This window comes from Heptranchias perlo, chromosome 2 (genome assembly GCF_035084215.1).
Source record: "Heptranchias perlo isolate sHepPer1 chromosome 2, sHepPer1.hap1, whole genome shotgun sequence".
Lineage (NCBI taxonomy): Eukaryota > Metazoa > Chordata > Chondrichthyes > Hexanchiformes > Hexanchidae > Heptranchias > Heptranchias perlo.
The window spans coordinates 8,454,565-8,480,861 of NC_090326.1; the positions used below are offsets into that span (position 1 = coordinate 8,454,565).

General features: G+C 51.7%; 1 protein-coding gene across 3 annotated transcripts in view; it reads left to right on the forward strand.

Annotated features, from left to right (window-relative positions):
* The window catches only part of LOC137334924 (C-C chemokine receptor type 3-like), a 195,570-nt gene extending 178,986 nt beyond the window's left edge, over positions 1-16,584 (forward strand). For all 3 annotated transcript variants that reach the window (XM_068000026.1, XM_068000019.1, XM_068000032.1), the window contains exon 3: positions 15,138-16,584. In XM_068000026.1, coding sequence (XP_067856127.1) covers positions 15,156-16,211 — 1,056 coding nt within the window. In that variant the 5' untranslated portion in view covers positions 15,138-15,155 and the 3' untranslated portion in view covers positions 16,212-16,584. The remainder of the gene's footprint in view (positions 1-15,137) is intronic.
* The last annotated feature ends 9,713 nt before the right edge of the window (positions 16,585-26,297 follow it).

Below are 26,297 nucleotides of genomic sequence, written 5' to 3' on the forward strand. Positions count from 1 at the left end.
AGAGCTGAGGAACTCCTCCAGTTTGATATGACAGTAAGGCGGCTCTTTCACAGGTTGCGAGCTCTCCCAAGGTCCAGGGTGCAATCGATAGCATCCACATTGATTTGAGAGCTTCTACAGCAAACACCCTCAGGGTTGAGAGGGGCTCTTCAGTAAGCTCTAGACTGTGTGTCAAACATCGTTGTGGCCTGCTGTGCCCTTCACAACTTCACTGTACAAAAAGACTGAACTTTGACACTGCTGGGGAGGGGGCCCTAACTACTTTGGAGGTAGAAGTACACGGTGACGATGACCTGCACTCAGAGGACTCAGTGACTGCTGCAAGGGGCATCAGTGCACAGCTGAACAGAGAAGTCTTCTCCTCTGTTTAACACAGTCTACCTTGGACAGCAGTGGCTTAACTCCTTCCCGTCTCCACCACCTTCAATAAAAGAATCCAGTACCCAGCTTAGACCATGACAACACACCCGCCCGCTTTGTCCCAACATGACCGTGCCAATAATCATCACCTGGTTGAATAAATCAACTCCAAATAAATACACTTTTTCCCTGTACAGCCCTAACTTCTATGAATAACAAAGCAAAACCTGAGTGCACATTCTATTTTAAAACAATAAAGTTCAAATTGAACACAAGTCAACCAACTCTCTCCAACCACTGCACTTCCCCATGATGGCTAAACATGTCTTTCTATTGCTTCTCCTAGTCTATTGCCTCTCCTCTTCCAGTGCTTCTCCTCTTCCAGTGCTTCTCCTATTCCAGTGCTTCTCCTATTCCAGTGCTTCTCCTATTCCAGTGCTTCTCCTATTCCAGTGCCTCTCCTATTCCAGTGCCTCTCCTATTCCAGTGCTTCTCCTATTCTGTTGTTTCTCCTATTCCAGTGCTTCTCCTATTCCAGTGCCTCTCCTATTCCAGTGCTTCTCCTATTCCAGTGCCTCTCCTATTCCAGTGTTTCTCCTATTCCAGTGTATCTCCTATTCCAGTGCCTCTCCTATTCCAGTGCCTCTCCTATTCCAGTTCTTCTCATATTCCAGTGCTTCTCCTATTCCAGTGCCTCTCCTATTCCAGTGCCTCTCCTATTCCAGTGCCTCTCCTATTCCAGTTCTTCTCCCATTCCAGTGCCTCTCCTATTCCAGTGTTTCTCCTATTCCAGTGTTTCTCCTATTCTGTTGCTTCTCCTATTCCAGTGCTTCTCCTATTCCAGTGTTTCTCCTATTCTGTTGTTTCTCCTATTCCAGTGTTTCTCCTATTCCAGTGCTTCTCCTATTCCAGTGCTTCTCCTATTCCAGTGCCTCTCCTATTCCAGTTCTTCTCCTATTCCAGTGCCTCTCCTATTCCAGTGTTTCTCCTATTCCAGTGTTTCTCCTATTCCAGTGTTTCTCCTATTCTGTTGCTTCTCCTATTCCAGTGTTTCTCCTATTCTGTTGTTTCTCCTATTCCAGTGCCTCTCCTATTCCAGTGTTTCTCCTATTCTGTTGCTTCTCCTATTCCAGTGTTTCTCCTATTCTGTTGCTTCTCCTATTCCAGTGTTTCTCCTATTCCAGTGTTTCTCCTATTCCAGTGTTTCTCCTATTCTGTTGCTTCTCCTATTCCAGTGCTTCTCCTATTCCAGTGTTTCTCCTATTCTGTTGTTTCTCCTATTCCAGTGCTTCTCCTATTCCAGTGCTTCTCCTATTCCAGTGTTTCTCCTATTCCAGTTCTTCTCCTATTCCAGTGCTTCTCCTATTCCAGTGTTTCTCCTATTGTGTTGTTTCTCCTATTCCAGTGCTTCTCCTATTCCAGTGTTTATCCTATTCCAGTGTTTCTCCTATTCCAGTGCCTCTCCTATTCCAGTGATTCTCCTATTCCAGTGTTTCTCTTATTCTGTTGCTTCTCCTATTCCAGTGTTTCTCATATTCCAGTGCCTCTCCTATTCCAGTGTTTCTCCTATTCTGTTGTTTCTCCTATTCCAGTGTTTCTCCTATTCCAGTGCCTCTCCTATTCCAGTGTTTCTCCTATTCTGTTGTTTCTCCTATTCCAGTGTTTCTCCTATTCCAGTGCCTCTCCTATTCCAGTGTTTCTCCTATTCTGTTGTTTCTCCTATTCCAGTGTTTCTCCTATTCCAGTGCCTCTCCTATTCCAGTGTTTCTCCTATTCTGTTGTTTCTCCTATTCCAGTGTTTCTCCTATTCCAGTGCTTCTCCTATTCCAGTGTTTCTCCTATTCTGTTGTTTCTCCTATTCCAGTGTTTCTCCTATTCCAGTGTTTCTCCTTTTCCAGTGTTTCTCCTATTCTGTTGCTTCACCGATTCCAGTGTTTCTCCTATTCCAGTGCCTCTCCTATTCCAGTGTTTCTCCTATTCTGTTGTTTCTCCTATTCCAGTGTTTCTCCTATTCCAGTGTTTCTCCTATTCTGTTGCTTCTCCTATTCCAGTGTTTCTCCTATTCCAGTGCCTCTCCTATTCCAGTGTTTCTCCTATTCTGTTGTTTCTCCTATTCCAGTGTTTCTCCTATTCCAGTGTTTCTCCTATTCCAGTGTTTCTCCTATTCTGTTGCTTCTCCTATTCCAGTGTTTCTCCTATTCCAGTGCTTCTCCTATTCCAGTGTTTCTCCTATTCTGTTGTTTCTCCTATTCCAGTGTTTCTCCTATTCCAGTGTTTCTCCTATTCTGTTGTTTCTCCTATTCCAGTGCTTCTCCTATTCCAGTGTTTCTCCTATTCTGTTGTTTCTCCTATTCCAGTGTTTCTCCTATTCCAGTGTTTCTCCTATTCCAGTGTTTCTCCTATTCTGTTGTTTCTCCTATTCCAGTGCCTCTCCTATTCCAGTGTTTCTCCTATTCTGTTGTTTCTCCTATTCCAGTGCCTCTCCTATTCCAGTGTTTCTCCTATTCTGTTGTTTCTCCTATTCCAGTGCTTCTCCTATTCCAGCGTTTCTCCTATTCTGTTGCTTCTCCTATTCCAGTGTTTCTCCTATTCCAGTGCCTCTCCTATTCCAGTGTTTCTCCTATTCTGTTGTTTCTCCTATTCCAGTGCTTCTCCTATTCCAGTGTTTCTCCTATTCTGTTGTTTCTCCTATTCCAGTGTTTCTCCTATTCCAGTGTTTCTCCTATTCCAGTGCTTCTCTTATTCCAGTGCCTCTCCTATTCCAGTGTTTCTCCTATTCCAGTGCTTCTCCTATTCCAGTGTTTCTCCTATTCCAGTGTTTCTCCTATTCCAGTGCTTCTCCTATTCCAGTGCCTCTCCTATTCCATGATGTGGAGATGCCGGTGATGGACTGGGGTTGACAATTGTAAACAATTTTACAACACCAAGTTATAGTCCAGCAATTTTATTTTAAATTCACAAGCTTTCGGAGACTTCCTCCTTCCTCAGGTAAATGTTCAGGAGCTCCTTGAAGCCTACGCATTTATACATATAGAACAATACATGGTGTTTACAGACTGCCCCTGCAACTGCCCGTTGCCAAGGCAATCACCGTGTTCAGACAGAGAGGTGTCACCTGCAGAACCCCCGAATACACATTCAACAAAAAAACAAACAGGAAAAAAAAACAGAGAGAGAGAGAGGCAGAGACATCCGGAAGGCAGAGAAAGCCAGCAAATGACCCATTATATTAAAAAGAGATAACATTTGTTCGCTGGTGGGGTAACGTGTAGCGTGACATGAACCCAAGATCCCGGTTGAGGCCGTCCTCATGGGTGCGGAACTTGGCTATCAATTTCTGCTCGACGATTTTGCGTTGTCGTGTGTCTCGAAGGCTGCCTTGGAGTACGCTTACCCGAAGGTCGGTGGTTGAATGTCCATGACTGCTGAAGTGTTCCCCCACTGGGAGGGAACCCTCCTGTTTGGCGATTGTTGCGCGGTGTCCGTTCATCCGTTGTCGCAGCGTCTGCATGGTCTCGCCAATGTACCATGCTCTGGGGCATCCTTTCCTGCAACGTATGAGGTAGACAACGTTGGCCGAGTCACAGGAGTATGAACCATGCACCTGGTGGGTGGTGTCCTCTCGTGTGATGGTGGTATCTGTGTCGATGATCTGGCATGTCTTGCAGAGGTTACCGTGGCAGGGTTGTGTGGCGTCGTGGACGCTGTTCTCTTGAAAGCTAGGTAATTTGCTGCGAACGATGGTCTGTTTGAGGTTGGGTGGCTGTTTAAAGGCGAGTAGTGGAGGTGTGGGGATGGCCATAGCGAGGTGTTTGTCCTCATTGATGACATGTTGAAGGCTGCGGAGAACATGGCGTAGTTTCTCCGCTCCGGGGAAGTACTGGACGACAAAGGGTACTCTGTTGGTTGCGTCCCGTGTTAGTCTCCTGAGGAGGTCTATGCGATTTTTTGGTGTGGCCCGTGGGAACTGTCGATCGATGAGTCGAGCGTCATATCCCGTTCTTACTAGGGCGTCTTTCAGCGTCTGTAGGTGTCCATCGCGTTCCTCCTCGTCTGAGCAGACCCTGTGTATTCGCAGGGCCTGTCCATAGGGGATGGCCTCTTTGACGTGGTTAGGGTGGAAGCTGGAAAAGTGGAGCATCGTGAGGTTGTCCGTGGGCTTGCGGTAGAGTGAGGTGCTGAGGTGCCCGTCTTTGATGGAGATTCGTGTGTCCAAGAAAGAAACTGATTCTGAGGAGTAGTCCATGGTGAGCTTGATGGTGGGATGGAACTTGTTGATGTTATCGTGTATTCTCTTTAGTGATTCCTTGTCGTGGGTCCATAGAAAGAAAATGTCGTCGATGTATCTGGTGTATAGTGTTGGTTGCAGGTCTAGTGCAGTGAAGAAGTCCCGCTCGAACTTGTGCATGAAAATGTTGGCGTATTGGGGTGCGAATTTGGTCCCCATGGCTGTTCCGTGTGTTTGGGTAAAGAACTGGTTATCGAAGGTGAAGACATTGTGATCCAGGATGAAGCGGATGAGTTGTAGGATGGCTTCCGGAGATTGGCTGTTGTTGGTGTTGAGTATTGATGCTGTCACAGCGATGCCGTCATCGTGGGGGATACTGGTGTATCGTGCCGAGACGTCCATCGTGGTGAGAAGTGTTCCTGGTTCAACTGGTCCGTGGGTACTGAGTTTTTGTAGGAAGTCTGTAGTGTCGCGACAGAAGCTGGGGGTTCCCTGTACAATGGGTTTCAGGATGCCCTCGATGTATCCAGAGAGGTTCTCACACAGGGTTCCGTTGCCTGATACGATGGGACGTCCGGGTGTGTTGGCTTTGTGTATCTTTGGGAGGCAGTAGAAGTCTCCCACGCGGGGATTACGTGGGATGAGAGTGCGTAGGATGCTTTGAAGGTCTGGATCAAAGGTCTTGATCAGTTTGTTGAGCTGGTGGGTGTGTTCTTTGGTCGGATCTGCGGGTAACCGTCTGTAGTGTTCCTGGTTGTCCAGTTGTCGGTATGCTTCTTTGCAATAGTCTGTTCTGTTCTGTATGACTATGGCTCCTCCTTTGTCCGCTGGTTTGATGACGATGTTGCGGTTGGTCTTGAGAGCGTTGATGGCGTTGCGTTGTGCTCGGGTGACATTCTGGACTGTCTTCTGAGTGCGGCTGATGAATCTGGCATTGACGCATTTCCTGACAGCTTGAGCATACATGTCCAGCTGAGGGCAGCGACCCTCCGGAGGAGTCCAGTTTGACTCTTTCCTCTTCGGTTGCTGTACCGCGGATCCCTCTGTCTGCTGTTCCGGATCGTCGATTGTCTCATTGGGTTCGCTGCTGAAATCTTGGGGTTTGTGGTAGAATTCCCGGAGCCTCATTCTCCTGATGAATTCCTCTGTGTCCGCCGCGAGACTAGTGGGGTCCATTTTGGTAGTGGGGCAGAAATTGAGCCCTCGGCTGAGAACTTCGATTTCGTCTGGTTGAAGGGTGTGGTCGGATAAATTGACAATAGACTTCCCTGTGGTTGCAACCGTGGTACCAGGGGAAGCCTGGTCGTTGCTGGTGGTGATGCCGAGTTTCTCAAGCTTCCTGCTCTTGGTTTTCATGTAGGCAGCGTAGTTCCGTTGCCTCGTCTGTTTGGCGGTATAACGTAGCTGGTCTGCTGTGTCCTGAGTACAGGTTGAGAGTATGGACTCTATCTTGGTTTCGAGGTTGTGGCGTCTGCTGTAGAGTTGGTGTACGAGATGGTTGCGGAGTGTGCGAGAGGTACGGCGGCAGAGTCTCTCAGCGTAATCCGAGTTGTATGTGGACTTGAGTGGGTTCGTGATCTGGAGTCCTTTCGGGATCTTGTCTGCTTTCTTGCAGCTCTGTAAAAACTTGATGTCTGTGTCTAAATGCGCGATCTTCTTGGATATCCTTTCCACTGTGAGCCGGCAGTTTGTGGTGTCGATGGTAGTCATGATGTGGAGATGCCAGTGATGGACTGGGGTTGACAATTGTAAACAATTTTACAACACCAAGTTATAGTCCAGCAATTTTATTTTAAATTCACAAGCTTTCGGAGACTTCCTCCTTCCTCAGGTAAATGTTCAGGAGCTCCTTGAAGCCTACGCATTTATACATATAGAACAATACATGGTGTTTACAGACTGCCCCCGCAACTGCCCGTTGCCAAGGCAATCACCGTGTTCAGACAGAGAGGTGTCACCTGCAGAACCCCCGAATACACATTCAACAAAAAAACAAACAGGGAAAAAAAACAGAGAAAAAAAACAGAGAGAGGCAGAAACATCCGGAAGGCAGAGAAAGCCAGCAAACGACCCATTATATTAAAAAGAGATAACATTTGTTCGCTGGTGGGGTAACGTGTAGCGTGACATGAACCCAAGATCCCGGTTGAGGCCGTCCTCATGGGTGCGGAACTTGGCTATCAATTTCTGCTCGACGATTTTGCGTTGTCGTGTGTCTCGAAGGCCGCCTTGGAGTACGCTTACCCGAAGGTCGGTGGATGAATGTCCATGACTGCTGAAGTGTTCCCCCACTGGGAGGGAACCCTCCTGTTTGGCGATTGTTGCGCGGTGTCCGTTCATCCGTTGTCGCAGCGTCTGCATGGTCTCGCCAATGTACCATGCTCTGGGGCATCCTTTCCTGCAACGTATGAGGTAGACAACGTTGGCCGAGTCACAGGAGTATGAACCATGCACCTGGTGGGTGGTGTCCTCTCGTGTGATGGTGGTATCTGTGTCGATGATCTGGCATGTCTTGCAGAGGTTACCGTGGCAGTTCTCCTATTCCAGTGTTTCTCCTATTCCAGTGCTTCTCCTATTCCAGTGCTTCTCCTATTCCAGTGCTTCTCCTATTCCAGTGCTTCTCCTATTCCAGTGCTTCTCCTATTCCAGTGTTTCTCCTATTCCAGTGCTTCTCCTATTCCAGTGTTTCTCCTATTCAATTGCTTCTCCTAGCTGTGACCTCAGGGTCGATATCATGAGAGATGGTTGGCTGACAAAAAGGGTCAAGGAACGGAAGTGGCCGACTGGTGTGCCGAGAACAATCGGGAGTCAGTGGGGGGCTCGGAAATCCGGTGGGGGGGGGTTGTCGGGATTCAGCGAGGGGGAGAAAGGAAGACTTGGGAATGGGGTGGAGGGAGAGAGAGGGAGACTGGGGAATGGAGGTCGGGGAGAGAGGGAGACTGGGGAATGGGGGTCGGGGAGAGAGGGAGACTGGAGAATGGGGTGGAGGGAGAGAGAGGGAGTCTGGGGAATGGAGTTCGGGGAGAGAGGGAGACTGGGGAATGGGGGTCGGGGAGAGAGGGAGACTGGAGAATGGGGTGGAGGGAGAGAGAGGGAGTCTGGGGAATGGAGGTCGGGGAGAGAGGGAGACTGGGGAATGGGGGTCGGGGAGAGAGGGAGACTGGAGAATGGGGTGGAGGGAGAGAGAGGGAGTCTGGGGAATGGGGGTCGGGGAGAGAGGGAGACTGGGGAATGGGGGTCGGGGAGAGAGAGGGAGACTGGGGAATGGGGGTCGGGGGAGAGAGGGAGTCTGGGGAATGGGGGTCGGGGAGAGAGGGAGACTGGAGAATGGGGTGGAGGGAGAGAGAGGGAGTCTGGGGAATGGAGGTCGGGGAGAGAGGGAGACTGGGGAATGGGGGTCGGGGAGAGAGGGAGACTGGAGAATGGGGTGGAGGGAGAGAGAGGGAGTCTGGGGAATGGAGGTCGGGGAGAGAGGGAGACTGGGGAATGGGGGTCGGGGAGAGAGGGAGACTGGAGAATGGGGTGGAGGGAGAGAGAGGGAGTCTGGGGAATGGGGGTCGGGGAGAGAGGGAGACTGGGGAATGGGGGTCGGGGAGAGAGAGGGAGACTGGGGAATGGGGGTTGGGGAGAGAGAGGGAGACTGGGGAATGGGGGTTGGGGAGAGAGGGAGACTGGGGAATGGGGGTTGGGGAGAGAGAGGGAGACTGGGGAATGGGTAGGTGGAGAGAGGGAGACTGGGGAACGGGTGTCGGGGAGAGAGGGAGACTGGGGAATGGGGGTCGGGGAGAGAGGGAGACTGGAGAATGGGGGTCGGGGAGAGAGGGAGACTGGGGAATGGGGTGGAGGGAGAGAGAGGGAGTCTGGGGAATGGGGGTCGGGGAGAGAGGGAGACTGGGGAATGGGGGTCGGGGAGAGAGAGGGAGACTGGGGAATGGGGGTCGGGGGAGAGAGGGAGTCTGGGGAATGGAGGTCGGGGAGAGAGGGAGACTGGGGAATGGGGGTCGGGGAGAGAGGGAGACTGGAGAATGGGGTGGAGGGAGAGAGAGGGAGTCTGGGGAATGGAGGTCGGGGAGAGAGGGAGACTGGGGAATGGGGGTCGGGGAGAGAGGGAGACTGGAGAATGGGGTGGAGGGAGAGAGAGGGAGTCTGGGGAATGGGGGTCGGGGAGAGAGGGAGACTGGGGAATGGGGGTCGGGGAGAGAGAGGGAGACTGGGGAATGGGGGTCGGGGGAGAGAGGGAGTCTGGGGAATGGAGGTCGGGGAGAGAGGGAGACTGGGGAATGGGGGTCGGGGAGAGAGGGAGACTGGGGAATGGGGGTCGGGGAGAGAGGGAGACTGGGGAATGGGGTGGAGGGAGAGAGAGGGAGACTGGGGAATGGGGGTCGGGGAGAGAGGGAAACTGGGGAATGGGGGTCGGGGAGAAAGGGAGACTGGGGAATGGGGTGGAGGGAGAGAGAGGGAGACTGGGGAATGGGGGTCGGGGAGAGAGGGAGACTGGGGAATGGGGGTCGGGGGAGAGAGGGAGACTGGGGAATGGGGGTCGGGGGAGAGAGGGAGTCTGGGGAATGGAGGTCGGGGAGAGAGGGAGACTGGGGAATGGGGGTCGGGGAGAGAGGGAGACTGGGGAATGGGGGTCGGGGAGAGAGGGAGACTGGGGAATGGGGTGGAGGGAGAGAGAGGGAGACTGGGGAATGGGGGTCGGGGAGAGAGGGAAACTGGGGAATGGGGGTCGGGGAGAAAGGGAGACTGGGGAATGGGGTGGAGGGAGAGAGAGGGAGACTGGGGAATGGGGGTCGGGGAGAGAGGGAGACTGGGGAATGGGGGTCGGGGGAGAGAGGGAGACTGGGGAATGGGGGTCGGGGAGAGAGGGAGACTGGGGAATGGGGGTCGGGGGAGAGAGGGAGACTGGGGAATGGGGGTCGGGGAGAGAGGGAGACTGGGGAATGGGGGTTGGGGAGAGAGAGAGACTGGGGAATGGGGGTTGGGTAGAGAGGGAGACTGGGGAATGGGTAGGTGGAGAGAGGGAGACTGGGGAATGGGGGTTGGGGAGAGAGAGGGAGACTGGGGAATGGGGGTCGGGGAGAGAGGGAAACTGGGGAATGGGGGTCGGGGGAGAGAGGGAGACTGGGGAATGGGGGTCGGGGAGAGAGAGGGAGACTGGGGAATGGGGGTTGGGGAGAGAGGGAGACTGGGGAATGGGGGTCGGGGAGAGAGGGAGACTGGGGAATGGGGGTCAGGGAGAGAGGGAGACTGGGGAATGGGGGTTGAGGAGAGAGGGAGTCTGGGGAATGGGGGTCGGGGGAGAGAGGGAGACTGGGGAATGGGGGTCGGGGAGAGAGGGAGACTGGGGAATGGGTAGGTGGAGAGAGGGAGACTGGGGAATGGGGGTTGGGGAGAGAGGGAGACTGGGGAATGGGGGTTGCGGAGAGAGAGGGAGACTGGGGAATGGGGGTTGGGGAGAGAGAGAGACTGGGGAATGGGGGTTGGGGAGAGAGGGAGACTGGGGAATGGGTAGGTGGAGAGAGGGAGACTGGGGAATGGGGGTTGGGGAGAGAGAGGGAGACTGGAGAACGGGGTGGAGGGAGAGAGAGGGAAACTGGGGAATGGGGGTCGGGGAGAGAGGGAAACTGGGGAATGGGGGTCGGGGGAGAGAGGGAGACTGGGGAATGGGGGTCGGGGAGAGAGGGAGACTGGGGAATGGGGGTCGGGGAGAGAGAGGGAGACTGGGGAATGGGGGTCGGGGGAGAGAGGGAGACTGGGGAATGGGGGTCGGGGAGAGAGGGAAACTGGGGAATGGGGGTCGGGGGAGAGAGGGAGACTGGGGAATGGGGGTCGGGGAGAGAGGGAGACTGGGGAATGGGGGTCGGGGAGAGAGAGGGAGACTGGGGAATGGGGGTCGGGGGAGAGAGGGAGACTGGGGAATGGGGGTCGGGGAGAGAGGGAGACTGGGGAATGGGGGTCGGGGAGAGAGAGGGAGACTGGGGAATGGGGGTTGGGGAGAGAGGGAGACTGGGGAATGGGGTGGAGGGAGAGAGGGAGACTGGGGAATGGGAGCCGGGGAGAGAGGGAGACTGGGGAATGGGGGTAGGGGAGGGAGAGGGAGACTGGGGAATGGGGTGGAGGGAGAGAGAGGGAGACTGGGGAATGGGGGTCGGGGAGAGAGGGAAACTGGGGAATGGGGGTAGGGGAGGGAGAGGGAGACTGGGGAATGGGGGTCGGGGAGAGAGGGAAACTGGGGAATGGGGGTCGGGTCGAGAGGGAGACTGGGGAATGGGGGTCGGTGGAGAGAGGGAGACTGGGGAATGGGGGTCGGGGAGAGAGGGAGACTGGGGAATGGGGGTCGGGCAGAAAGGGAGACTGGGGAATGGGGGTCGGGGAGAGAGGGAGACTGGGGAATGGGGGTCGGGGAGAGAGGGAGACTGGGGAATGGGGGTTGGGGAGAGAGAGGGAGACTGGGGAATGGGTAGGTGGAGAGAGGGAGACTGGGGAATGGGGGTCGGGGAGAGAGAGGGAGACTGGAGAATGGGGGTCGGGGAGAGAGGGAGACTGGGGAATGGGGGTTGGGGAGAGAGAGGGAGACTGGGGAATGGGTAGGTGGAGAGAGGGAGACTGGGGAATGGGGGTCGGGGAGAGAGAGGGAGACTGGAGAATGGGGGTCGGGGAGAGAGGGAGACTGGGGAATGGGGGTAGGGGAGGGAGAGGGAGACTGGGGAATGGGGTGGAGGGAGAGAGAGGGAGACTGGGGAATGGGGGTCGGGGAGAGAGGGAAACTGGGGAATGGGGGTAGGGGAGGGAGAGGGAGACTGGGGAATGGGGGTCGGGGAGAGAGGGAAACTGGGGAATGGGGGTCGGTGGAGAGAGAGGGAGACTGGAGAATGGGGGTCGGGGAGAGAGGGAGACTGGGGAATGGGGGTCGGGGAGAGAGAGGGAGACTGGAGAATGGGGGTCGGGGAGAGAGGGAGACTGGGGAATGGGGGTCGGGGAGAGAGGGAGACTGGGGAATGGGGGTCGGTGGAGAGAGGGAGACTGGGGAATGGGGGTCGGGGAGAGAGGGAGACTGGGGAATGGGGGTCGGGCAGAAAGGGAGACTGGGGAATGGGGGTCGGGGAGAGAGGGAGACTGGGGAATGGGGGTCGGGGAGAGAGGGAGACTGGGGAATGGGGGTTGGGGAGAGAGAGGGAGACTGGGGAATGGGTAGGTGGAGAGAGGGAGACTGGGGAATGGGGGTCGGGGAGAGAGAGGGAGACTGGAGAATGGGGGTCGGGGAGAGAGGGAGACTGGGGAATGGGGGTCGGGGAGAGAGAGGGAGACTGGAGAACGGGGTGGAGGGAGAGAGAGGGAGACTGGGGAATGGGGGTCGGGGAGAGAGAGGGAGACTGGGGAATGGGGGTTGGGGAGAGAGGGAGACTGGGGAATGGGAGCCGGGGAGAGAGGGAGACTGGGGAATGGGGTGGAGGGAGAGAGAGGGAGTCTGGGGAATGGGGTGGAGGGAGAGAGAGGGAGACTGGGGAATGGGGTGGGGGAGAGAGGGAGACTGGGGAATGGGGGTCGGGGAGAGAGGGAGACTGGGGAATGGGGGTCGGGGAGAGAGAGGGAGACTGGAGAACGGGGTGGAGGGAGAGAGAGGGAGACTGGGGAATGGGGTGGGGGAGAGAGGGAGACTGGGGAATGGGGTGGGGGAGAGAGGGAGACTGGGGAATGGGGTGGAGGGAGAGAGAGGGAGACTGGAGAACGGGGTGGAGGGAGAGAGAGGGAGACTGGGGAATGGGGTGGGGGAGAGAGGGAGACTGGAGAATGGGAGTGGGGGGGGTGGAGAGTGGGAGGTTACATGGGGGATCCATGTAGACAGATCACTAAAATGTAGTAGTCAGATACAAAAAATAATCAAAAAGGTTAATGGAACATTCGCCTTGATAACTTGTGGGCTAGAATATAAAAGGGAGGTAGTTTTGGTACAGCTGGACAAAGCCCTATTTAGACCACATCTGGAGTACTGTGTACAGTTCTGGGCACCGCACCTTAGAAATGATATACTGGCCTTGGAAGGAGTGCAGAGCAGATTCACCAGAATGTTACCTGGGCTCCGGGGATTAGATTATGAGGAGCGATTACATAAACTAGGCTTGTATTCCCTGGAATATAGAAGGTTAATCATAGTCCCATAGTGTCATATTATGATTTAGCACAGAAAGAGGCCATTCAGCCCATCGTGCCCTTGCCAGCTCTTTGAAAGAGCGATCCAATTAGTCCCATTCCCCTGCTCTTTCCCCATAGCCCTGTAATTTTTTTCCCTTTTGAAAGTTACCATTGAATTTGCTTCCGCCGCCCTTTCAGGGGTGATTTGATTGAGGTTTTTAGGATTTTGAAAGGAATTGATAGGGTGGAGAGAGAGACAAACTCTTCCTGCTGGTGGGGGAGTCTAAGACAAGGGGACATAACCTTAAAATCAGAGCCAGGCCATTCAGGAGAGAAGTTAGGGAACACTTCATCACACAAAGGGTGGTAGAAGTGTGGAGCTCTCTCCCACAAATAGCAGGAGACACTAGCTCAATTCACAATGTTTAAAATCTGAGATCGATAGATTTTTGTTAAGAGATATGGAACCAAGGCGGGTAAATGGAGTTAGCACAGACGTAGCAATCTGAGCACCTCCACATGAGCCAGGAATGGTCATCAACAGAAAAGGATATCATTCTATCAATGTGCAGCTGGTTTGCAACCACCAGAAGAGGTTTCTGTAGGTGTGCGCCAAATTCTCAGACAGCTGCCATGGTTCCTTCATTCTGTGCGAATCCAACATCCCAGCCCTCTTCCACGCACAAGACAGACTTAAGGGATGGCTCCTTGGAGACAAGGGATACCCCCTGCAGACGTGGCTCATGATACCCGTAAGGAACCCCACCAGCGAGGCACACAATGACAGTCACATCACCACCAGATCTGTCATAGAGCAAGCCATAGGAATGCTCAAGATGAGCTTCTGGTGCCTGGATCGATCTGTGGGATGTGGAGGAGGAGGAGGAGGAGGATGTGGAGGAGGAGGAGGAGGAGGATGTGGAGGAGGAGGAGGAGGAGGATGTGGAGGAGGAGGAGGAGGAGGAGGATGTGGAGGAGGAGGAGGAGGAGGAGGAGGATGTGGAGGAGGAGGAGGATGTGGAGGACAACGATGGGCGAACCAGCAGCAGAGCAGCGTCTCACCAGGCTGCTTGTCATGCCAGGGAGTCACTCATATTTGATAGATTCTCATAGGGATATCTGCAAAGTGATGATAGTCAAGTACTCAGACCATCTGTAAGGACCACCACAACCACCCCCCCACCCAGGTTGATCAAAACAGTCCCACAACGACACATACACCCGTTGCAAACACACTCAATGGGCGGCATCAAGTCTCATCTTTCATAAGCAACCACGTGTAAGGGCGCTTTCACAAAAGGGTCTCAAGAATGGGCAAGGCGTGGCAGTGGTGGTGAGAATCATAACATTTAATGTGAATTTAACATAAACCAACTATAAATGAAAAACATGACAGTCTGTCAGACACCCTTGTGCAAACCCTTCGTGATTACAAAACCTTTGACTTCTTCTTCTCACCGCTTCTACATGGTGCATTCCCCCCCCCCCGCCCCTGCAGCAGAGGTAGTGGCAGGCTGCCCTTGTCCATGCCCTGACTGATTAGATGCTTTGGGCCGACGCCCTCTGGGTTTTGGTGTCCATGAGGCCCTTCCAAAGACTGCTCCACCTGCACCTGTGCAGGGGCAGACTCGGCCACCTGGGGAGGAGGCAGCATTGCGGGTACTGGTTGAGAGGGGGGCAACGGGTGAGACGTGGGAGCACTTTGAGTGGCGTCCCCACTTCCATGTCCCCTTTCGCCATCATCCCTCCCCTGGGCCAGGCCCACACCACTCCGACCGCTCTGCTGGACAACAGTTTGGAGGACATGTGTGAAGCCTTGTAAGGCCAGTGCTAGTGTATCTGTCTGCCTGTCTAAGGCGGCAGAATGTAGTTCGCCCTGAGTCCGCACGGCCGTTGCCAGGGCCCGAATGGACTCATTTGTGAGCCGTGCTTGAAGCTCAATGGAGGCTAGCCTTCTCTCCATCGCAGACATTGCCGTAATTACCTGTGCCACCAGCCCACTAGCGATGGAGTTGGACACCTCCATCCTCCCCACTATTGTGGAGAGTGTGAATGGCACTTTTTCCACTCCCTCGCAAAGTTGCTCCTGTACCTCGATCATTCTCCTTTTAAAAGATGGCCCCCGAGGTTCAGCATCTGTGCCAGAGCCTGGAGAAGAGTGCTCCCACCGACGCGGACTCTCCGCTGCTGCCCCTTCCACCAGTGTCTGCTCGTGCTCACTTACGTGTGTTGATTCACCAGGTGACAACCCAACTAACTCGCTACTAGGACCCACCCAGGTCTGAGTATCTGCGCTGGTGGATGGTTCACTAAGATGTGACGGTGCACCCTCAGAGGCCGGGAGCTCCTCTGAGGAATCGCCCCTGGAAGAGAACAAATCATGAAAATAATAATCTTTTTCTTATGTAAACAGATTTCTTCAAAGTTGCCAATGATGAACATAATGGAGACCACAACTACTGACTACGATCAATCTGGTGATGATAGTGACTATGAGTATATGTGCGACAAAGAAGACATCAACACATTTGGAGCAACACTGATGCCTGCCTTCTATGCACTAGTATTAGTGTTCAGTCTAATTGGAAATGGATTGGTTTTACTGATACTTGTGAAATACGAATACCTAAAAACCATAACAAATATATTCATTCTTAATCTTGCTATTTCAGATTTACTTTCTGCAATTTCTCTTCCTTTCTGGGCAATCCATCATTCAGTGGGATGGATCTTTGGATATGAAATGTGCAAAATAATGAGTGGCATATTTTACATTGGCTTTTACAGTGGTATAATGTTCCTGACACTGATGACTGTTGATCGATACCTTGCGGTTGTTCATGCTGTGTCTGCTGCAAGGTCCAGGAAAGTTCGCTATGCAACAATAACCAGTATGATTGTTTGGCTGACCAGTACATTAGCAGCCGTCCCTGACTTTATCTTTGCTGCTCTCGATGTTGACCTCGTTTGTGTCCACATTTACCCAAGTGAAAGTGCAGGTCAATGGACACTATTTAGATATTATCAACAAAATATACTGTTCTTTATCCTGCCATTTATTATTATTGTGTACTGCTACTTTAGAATAATTCAAACGTTGAGGAAGTGTAGAACAGTGCAGAAACACAGGACGCTGAGAGTTATATTCACGATCGTAGTGGTGTTTTTTTTATGTTGGGCACCTTACAATGCTGTGATTTTCTTGAAATCTTTGGAGTTAAATGTGCTGCAATTTCAAAGCTGTGAAATGGAGATATACATCGATTATGCACACACAATCTCTCACAATATAGCTTATTTCCACTGTTGTCTCAATCCCATTTTTTATGCCTTTGTGGGTGAAAAATTTAGAAGACACCTAATTCATTTCTGTAACCATTGTTTGCCATGTAGTATGGTGTATCAACAGCAGAGATATGTCACCAGGAATCCCAATTTGGAATGTTCTGATGGTTCCTTGGGTAACGATACAACAAATAACTGGTAGTTTGACATTTAACAAAAAGTGTTTGAGGAAGTTTGTAATTTGTGGTGCTTTTCCTTTGTAAATGTACTGATTTTTCTGATGCAGTGGAATCAAAATGGGTTTGATGTAATAACTGCAGCACAGCTAAAGATATGGTTTTGCTTTTCATAGAAAGCAAATCCAGGAGAATGAAGTAAATTTATCTGGTCTGGTCTTTTTCCTGGCCTGCTTCTAAGCACAAACCTTAGCTGACACTTTATGCATATTTTACTTCTTAACAATAATACTTCTTGACATAAGATTTTCTTGTCCACATATTCCATGATTGAGTATTTGTGGTATGAATTATTACTAAGTCTTGTTGAAAGTTGTAGGTTCAGGAAATGAAAAAAAATAAAAGCTTTAATCTGCTTATTACACTTCCTGCCTTGCACTTTAATAAATGGTGGATATCAAAATAATTTGGCAGACATAGAATTAGCATATACCAATTAGATAAGAGCCACGCAAATAGCAAAAGGGGACTTGCAAAAGCAGCATGGATTGTTGAAAATGTGGATCATCCCAAACTGCAAACATACTTCAGGAATGATCCTGCATTCAGCTCCAAGAGGCGTATCCCAACCCTCCCCCAGCGATTACCTCCCTCCCTCTTTAATGTTGAACTTTTGGCTTGGCTCAGAAGAGGAGTCACTGGATATATCACCCATCCCCTCATCTGTGAGTGCCCTCAGTTTGCTGGCATTACGGAGATGAGGCCTGGCCATAAAAAGGGCTTGTGCCTCTCGGATAGGACATCGGGCGGGCGGCCCAATCTCGCTGCCCACCACCTAAGGCGAAAATTGGCCCAACAATGTATTAAGCCAATGTACTTGTGAATTCCATGTGGCAAAATGATTCACAAAAATGTTTCATAGTAAAGAGGATCAATGGCTGATACCTAATGATATCTGGTGATATTTAACAGACAGCATCACTAACCATAAGTTGTCAGCTGTGGCACAGTGGGTCGCACTCTCACCTCTGAAGGTTGTGGGTTCAAGTCCCACTCTAGAGATTTGAGCATGTAATCTATGCTGATACATCAGTGCAGTACTGAGGGAGTGCTGCACAGTCAGATGATGCTGTCTTTTCAGATGAGATGTTAAACTAAGGCCCTGTCTGCCCTCTCGGGTGGATGTAAAAGATCCCATGACACTATTCGAAGAAGAGCAGGGAAGTTCTCCCTGGTGTCTTGGCCATTATTTATCCCTCAACCAAAACCACTAACCAGATTATCTGGTCATTAGCACATTGCTGTTTGTGGGATCTTGCTGTGCATAAATTGGCTGCCATGTTTCCTACATTAAAACAATGAATACACTTCAAAAGTACTTAATTGGCTGTGAAGTGTTCAGGATGTCGTATGGTCATGGAAGGTGCTATAGAAATGCAAGTCTTTCTTTCATACATGTTACAATATGTGGTGCAATGGTGCCAGAGGATTGGAGGACTGTTAACATTGTACCGTTGTTTAAAAAGGGAGAAAGAGATGGACCGAGTAATTACAGGCCAGTCAGTCTAACCTCAGTGGTGGGCAAATTATTGGAATCAATTCTGAGGGACAGCAAAAATCATCATTTAGAAAGGCAAGGGTTAATCAAGGAGAGTCAGCATGGATTTGTTAAGGGAAGGTCGTGTCTGACTAACTCGATTGAATTTTTTGAGGAGGTAACGAGGGGGGTCGATGAGGGTAACGCATTTGATGTAGTCGACATGGATTTTAGCAAGGCTTTTGACAAGGTCCCACATGGCAGACTGTGCACAGATCTACAGACTACAGACCGGTGAGCCTGACATCTGTAGTGGGTAAGTTGTTAGAGGGTATTCTGAGAGACAGGATCTACAGGCATTTGGAGAGGCAGGGACTGAGTAGGAACAGTCAGCATGGTTTTGTGAGAGGAAAATCATGTCTCACGAATTTGATTGAGTTTTTTGAAGGGGTAACCAAGAAGATAGATGAGGGCTGTGCAGTAGACGTGGTCTACATGGACTTTAGCAAAGCCTTTGACAAGGTACCGTATGGTAGGTTGTTACATAAGGTTAAATCTCACGGGATCCAAGGTGAGGTAGCCAATTGGATACAAAATTGGATTGACGACAGAAGACAGAGGGTGGTTTTAGAGGGTTGTTTTTCAAACTGGAGGCCTGTGACCAGCGGTGTGCCTCAGGGATCGGTGCTGGGTCCGCTGTTATTTGTTATTTATATTAATGATTTGGATGAGAATTTAGGAGGCATGGTTAATAAGTTTGCAGATGACACCAAGATTGGCATTGTGGCATTGTGGACAGTGAAGAAGGTTATCTAGGATTGCAACGGGATCTTGATAAATTGGGCCAGTGGGCTGATGCATGGCAGATGGAGTTTAATTTAGATAAATGTGAGGTGATGCATTTTGGTAGATCGAATCAGACCAGGACCTACTCCGTTAATGGTAGGGCGTTGGGGAGAGTTATAGAAAAAAGAGATCTCGGAGTACAGGTTCATAGCTCCTTGAAAGTGGAGTCACAGGTGGATAGGGTGGTGAAGAAGGCATTCAGCATGCTTGGTTTCATTGGTCAGAACATTGAATACAGGAGTTGGGATGTCTTATTGAAGTTGTACAAGACATTAGTAAGGCCACACTTGGAATACTGTGTACAGTTCTGGTCACCCTATTATAGAAAGGATATTATTAAACTAGAAAGAGTGCAGAAAAGATTTACTAGGATGCTACCGGGACTTGATGGTTTGACTTATAGGGAGAGGTTGGATAGACTGAGACTTTTTCCCCTGGAGAGTAGGAGGTTTAGGGGTGATCTTATAGAAGTCTATAAAATAATGAGGGGCATAGATAAGGTAGATAGTCAAAATATTTTCCCAAAGGTAGGGGAGTCTATAACGAGGGGGCATAGATTTAAGGTGAGAGGGGAGAGATACAAAAGGGTCCAGAGGGGCAATTTTTTCACTCAAAGGGTGGTGAGTGTCTGGAACAAGCTGACAGAGGCAGTAGTAGAGGTGGGTACAATTTTGTCTTTTAAAAAGCATTTGGACAGTTACATGGGTAAGATGGGTATGGAGGGATATGGGCCAAGTGCAGGCAATTGGGACTAGCTTAGTGGTATAAACTGGGCGACATGGACATGTTGGGCCGAAGGGCCTGTTTCCATGTTGTAAACTTCTATGATTCTATCTATGATTCTATAAGGACGAGTCATGGTCTCTTGCCCAAATAAGAGTTTTATGGACTAACGCACGGAGTATAAGAAATAAATTGAGTGAATTAGAAGCTCAAATACAGCTCAGAGGATGTGAGATGGTGGCCATTACTGAGACATGGCTGCAAGCTGGTCATGATTGGGAGTTAAATATTCCAGGTTATAAGGTCTTTAGGAAGGATAGGGAAACTGGAAGAGGAGGAGGGGCAGCCTTATTGATTAAAGATACTATTACAACATTATAACAGCGGATATAAGGAAAGGAAAGTGGAGACTCTACGGTTAGAATTAAGGAATAAGTGAGGATATAAAACTGTAATGGGAGTTATTTACAGGCCTCCTGATAGCAGCATTGAAGTGGCTGAATGCATTAATTCAGAGATTAGAGAGGCAAAAGAAGAGTTGTTTCAATAGGAGACTTTGGGGTGAATTTTAACTCCCAAAAATAGGTTGGTTGGGGGCGGGTGTGGAGTAAAAATACTCGGTTTTCAGTGAGACCACATCCTGGCTCCAACACAGCTGTTTCTGGGTTTAACCCAGGCAGGTTTGTCTGCAGGTGGAGAACAGACACCAGGAAGTCCCACCCCCACTTAAAGCTGTGGGCTGGTACTTAAAAGGACAATGTACCTCATAGAGTTACTTGAGTCATAGAGTCATAGAGTTATACAGCACGGATAGAGGCCCTTCGGCCCATCGTGTCCGCGCCGGCCATCAGCCCTGTCTACTCTAATCCCATATTCCAGCATTTGGTCCGTAGCCTTGTATGCTATGGCATTTCAAGTGCTCATCCAAATGCTTCTTGAATGCTTCTTGAGGTACTTAATATTTTGTGTATTGGAATAATAAAACAAATTTAACTTTACCTGTTCGGGATTCCCATCGCTTACGATTCACGTCAGGTAAAAGCAGGTGAGAAGGGCCGGATCCATGAGGTGAGGGCCTTTATTGCACTGCTTGTAGGCCCAGAGAGGCAGGAGAGCTTCAGCCAGACCCAACAAGCTCACCTGGCTAACGGGATCCCAGTGGTCGGCTGACCACTCCGCCCCCCCCCACCCCCATTGATGCCCCCGACAAAGGTGGACCACCCCCTCCCCATGGTGGACCCCACCTACCTCTGGCTCTTCACCCGACCTCCAGTGACCTCTGATCACTTCATCAGTCCCCCAATCTCTTCATCAGTCCCCCGATCTCTTCATCAGTCCCCCGATCTCTTCATCAGTCCCCCGATCTCTTCGTCAGACCCCCGATCTCTTCATCAGTCCCTCGATCTCTTCATCAGTCCCCCGATCTCTTCATCAGACCCCCGATCTCTTCGTCAGACCCTCGATCTCTTCATCAGTCCCCCAATCTCTTCGTCAGACCCCCAATCTCTTCGTCAGACCCTCGATCTCTTCATCAGTCCCCCAATCTCTTCGTCAGACCCTCGATCTCTTCGTCAGACCCCCAATCTCTTCATCAGTCCCCCAATCTCTTCATCAGACCCCCAATCTCTTCATCAGACCCCCAATCTCTTCGTCAGACCCCCAATCTCTTCATCAGACCCCCAATCTCTTCGTCAGACCCCCAATCTCTTCGTCAGACCCCCGATCTCTTCATCAGACCCCCAATCTCTTCGTCAGACCCCCGATCTCTTCATCAGTCCCCCGATCTCTTCGTCAGACCCTCGATCTCTTCGTCAGACCCTCGATCTCTTCATCAGTCCCCCAATCTCTTCATCAGACCCCCAATCTCTTCGTCAGACCCTCGATCTCTTCATCAGTCCCCCAATCTCTTCATCAGACCCCCAATCTATTCGTCAGACCCTCGATCTCTTCGTCAGACCCTCGATCTCTTCGTCAGACCCTCGATCTCTTCATCAGACCCGAAATTTCTTCACAGCCCCCCGCTCTCTCCATCAGCCCCCCAATCTCTCCATCAGCTCCCCACTCTCTTCATCAGCCCCCTGCTCCCTCCATCAGCCCCTCGATCTCTTCATCAGTCCCCCGTTCTCTCCATCAGCCCCCTGCTCCCTCCATCAGCCCCTTGATCTCTTCATCAGCCCCTCGATCCCTTCATCAGCCCCTCGATCCCTTCATCAGCCCCCCGCTCTCTTCATCAGCCCCCCGATCTCTTCATCAGCCCCCCGATCTCTTCATCAGCCCCTCGATCCCTTCATCAGCCCCTCGATCCCTTCATCAGCCCCCCGCTCTCTTCATCAGCCCCCCGATCTCTTCATCAGCCCCCCACTCTCTTCATCAGCCCCCTGCTCCCTCCATCAGCCCCCCGCTCTCTTCATCAGCCCCCCGATCTCTTCATCAGCCCCCCGATCTCTTCATCAGCCCCTCGCGCTCTCCATCAGCCCCTCGATCTCTCCATCAGCCCCCCACTCCATCCATCAGCCCCTTGATCTCTTCATCAGCCTCCTGCGCTTTCCATCAGCCCCCTGCTCCCTCCATCAGCCCCTCGATCTCTTCATCAGTCCCCCGTTCTCTCCATCAGCCCCCTGCTCCCTCCATCAGCCCCTCGATCTCTTCATCAGCCCCTCGATCCCTTCATCAGCCCCCCAATCTCTTCATCAGCCCCTCGATCCCTTCATCAGCCCCTCGATCCCTTCATCAGCCCCCCAATCTCTCCATCAGCCCCTCGATCTCTCCATCAGTCCCCCGCTCTCTCCATCAGCCCCTCGATCTCTCCATCAGCCCCCCGCGCTCTCCATCAGCCCCCCGCGCTCTCCATCAGCCCCCCGCTCTCTCCATCAGCCCCCCGCGCTCTCCATCAGTCCCCCGCGCTCTCCATCAGCCCCCCGCGCTCTCCATCAGCCCCCCGCTCTCTCCATCAGCCCCCCGCGCTCTCCATCAGCCCCCCGCGCTCTTCATCAGCCCCCCGCGCTCTCCATCAGCCCCCCGCGCTCTCCATCAGCCCCTCGATCTCTCCATCAGCCCCCCGCTCTCTCCATCAGCCCCCCGCGCTCTCCATCAGCCCCCCGCTCTCTCCATCAGCCCCCCGCGCTCTCCATCAGCCCCCCGCTCTCTCCATCAGCCCCCCGCGCTCTCCATCAGCCCCCCGCTCTCTCCATCAGCCCCTCGATCTCTCCATCAGCCCCCCGCTCTCTCCATCAGCCCCTCGATCTCTCCATCAGCCCCCCGCTCTCTCCATCAGCCCCTCGATCTCTCCATCAGCCCCCCGCTCTCTCCATCAGCCCCCCCGCGCTCTCCATCAGCCCCCCGCTCTCTCCATCAGCCCCTCGATCTCTCCATCAGCCCCTCGATCTCTCCATCAGCCCCTCGATCTCTTCATCAGTCCCTCGATCTCTTCATCAGTTCCTCAATCTCTTCATCAGCCGCCTGATCTCTTCATCACCTCTCCGATCACTTCATCAGCTCCCCGATCTCTTCATCAGCTCCCCGATCTCTTCATCAGCCCCTCAATCTCTCCCTCAGCTCCTCCCCCTCATCTTCTCCTCAGCCTGGGCTGCAGCAGTCTGGCCCGATTGGCTGACAGGCAACAGCAAGGGCATTGGCAGGGGTGGGAGCAGGAATGCTGTCATCCTGAGAAAGTTGTAAACAATTTTACAACACCAAGTTATAGTCCAGCAATTTTATTTTAAATTCACAAGCTTTCGGAGGCTTCCTCCTTCCTCAGTTGAACGAAATGAAATCCTCGAAATGAAATCGCATTTATAATTCACAGAACAATGCTTGGTGATAACAGACAGTTTTTTCAACTGCCCGTTGCCAAGGCAATCAGTGTGCAGACAGACAGGTGTTACCTGCAAGGTCTCAGAATATACAAATCACCAAAAAAAAACAACAAACAAAAAAAAACAGAGATAGAGAGGTAGAAACATAGAAAAGACAGCAACTGACCCGTTATATTAAAAACAGATAACATTTGTTCGCTGGTGGGGTAACGTGTAGCGTGACATGAACCCAAGATCCCGGTTGAGGCCGTCCTCATGGGTGCGGAACTTGGCTATCAATTTCTGCTCGACGATTTTGCGTTGTCGTGTGTCTCGAAGGCCGCCTTGGAGTACGCTTACCCGAAGATCGGTGGCTGAATGTCCCTGACTGCTGAAGTGTTCCCCGACTGGGAGGGAACCCTCCTGTTTGGCGATTGTTGCGCGGTGTCCGTTCATCCGTTGTCGCAGTGTCTGCATGGTCTCGCCAATGTACCATGCTCCGGGGCATCCTTTCCTGCAACGTATGAGGTAGACAACGTTGGCCGAGTCACAGGAGTATGAACCATGCACCTGGTGGGTGGTGTCCTCTCATGTGATGGTGGTATCTGTGTCGATGATCTGGCATGTCTTGCAGAGGTTACCGTGGCAGGGTTGTGTGGTGTCGTGGACGCTGTTCTCTTGAAAGCTAGGTAATTTGCTGCGAACGATGGTCTGTTTGAGGTTGGGTGGCTGTTTAAAGGCGAGTAGTGGAGGTGTGGGGATGGCCATAGCGAGGTTTCGTCGTCATTGATAACATGTTGAAGGCTGCGGAGAACATGGCGTAGTTTCTCCGCTCCGGGGAAGTACTGGACGACAAAGGGTACTCTGTTGGTTGCGTCCCGTGTTAGTCTCCTGAGGAGGTCTATGCGATTTTTCTCTGTGGCCCGTCGGAACTGTCGATCGATGAGTCGAGCGTCATATCCCGTTCTTACGAGGGCGTCTTTCAGTGTCTGTAGGTGTCCATCGCGTTCCTCCTCGTCTGAGCAGACCCTGTGTATTCGCAGGGCCTGTCCATAGGGGATGGCCTCTTTGACGTGGTTAGGGTGGAAGCTGGAAAAGTGGAGCATCGTGAGGTTGTCTGTGGGCTTCCTACAACTCATCCGCTTCATCCTGGATCACAATGTCTTCACTTTCGATAACCAGTTCTTTACCCAAACACACGGAACAGCCATGGGGACCAAATTCGCACCCCAATACGCCAACATTTTCATGCACAAGTTCGAGCGGGACTTCTTCACTGCACAGGACCTCCAACCAACACTATACACCAGATACATCGACGACATTTTCTTTCTATGGACCCACGGCAAGGAATCACTAAAGAGACTACACGATAACATCAACAAGTTCCATCCCACCATCAAGCTCACCATGGACTACTCCTCAGAATCGGTTTCTTTCTTGGACACACGAATCTCCATCAAAGACGGGCACCTCAGCACCTCACTCTAGCGCAAGCCCACGGACAACCTCACGATGCTCCACTTTTCCAGCTTCCACCCTAACCACGTCAAAGAGGCCATCCCCTATGGACAGGCCCTGCGAATACACAGGGTCTGCTCAGACGAGGAGGAACGCGATGGACACCTACAGACGCTGAAAGACGCCCTAGTAAGAACGGGATATGACGCTCGACTCATCGATCGACAGTTCCCACGGGCCACACCAAAAAATCGCATAGCCCTCCTCAGGAGACTAACACGGGACGCAACCAACAGAGTACCCTTTGTCGTCCAGTACTACCCCGGAGCGGAGAAACTACGCCATGTTCTCCGCAGCCTTCAACATGTCATCAATGACGACGAACACCTCGCTATGGCCATCCCCACACCTCCACTACTCGCCTTTAAACAGCCACCCAACCTCAAACAGACCATCGTTCGCAGCAAATTACCTAGCTTTCAAGAGAACAGCGTCCACGACACCACACAACCCTGCCACGGTAACCTCTGCAAGACATGCCAGATCATCGACACAGATACCACCATCACACGAGAGGACACCACCCACCAGGTGCATGGTTCATACTCCTGTGACTCGGCCAACGTTGTCTACCTCATACGTTGCAGGAAAGGATGCCCCAGAGCATGGTACATTGGCGAGACCATGCAGACGCTGCGACAACGGATGAACGGACACCGCGCAACAATTGCCAAACAGGAGGGTTCCCTCCCAGTCGGGGAACACTTCAGCAGTCATGGACATTCAGCCACCGACCTTCGGGTAAGCGTACTCCAAGGCGGCCTTCGAGACACACGACAACGCAAAATCGTCGAGCAGAAATTGATAGTCAAGTTCCTCACCCATGAGGACGGCCTCAACCGGGATCTTGGGTTCATGTCACGCTACACGTTACCCCACCAACGAACAAATGTTATCTGTTTTTAATATAACGGGTCAGTTGCTTTCTTTTCTATGTTTCTACCTTTCTATCTCTGTTTTTTTTTGTTTGTTGTTTTTTTTGGTGATTTGTATATTCTGAGACCTGGCAGGTAACACCTGTCTGTCTGCACACTGATTGCCTTGGCAACGGGCAGTTGAAAAAACTGTCTGTTATCACCAAGCATTGTTCTGTGAATTATAAATGCGATTTCATTTCGAGGATTTCATTTCGTTCACCTGAGGAAGGAGGAAGCCTCCGAAAGCTTGTGAATTTAAAATAAAATTGCTGGACTATAACTTGGTGTTGTAAAATTGTTTACAATTGTCAACCCCAGTCCATCACCGGCATCTCCACATCATCCTGAGAAAGGACAGCGAGGGCCTCTCCCATACAGCCAAGTCTACTCTCCAGAGGTGGCGCATTAATAATTCTAGGGCTGTGCTGGAGAACAGATTGCAAGAAGGAAGTGACACTCTGGAAGCCCCTTTCAACACTGGCCCCCAAAGCCAAGATGGCAGCCATCTGAGTTTCTATTGCAGCACTTTGTCATGAGACGCTCCATCGTGGTGAGTTCCTCTGCGGTGCTGATGGACCTGACCACTCGGTCCATGTTGGACAGAACAGTCTCCCATGTTCTGTGAGAAGCCTTGAGACAAGTTGGTGCTAGTCTCCTCCACACTCTGTGACATTGTGTACAAGCTCTCCGGCAGGCAGCCCAGTGCACCGAGTGTGTCCTGGTGTATGTCCATGAGCTTTCTTTGGTAGTCTGGGCCCTCGAAGTCAGTATCTG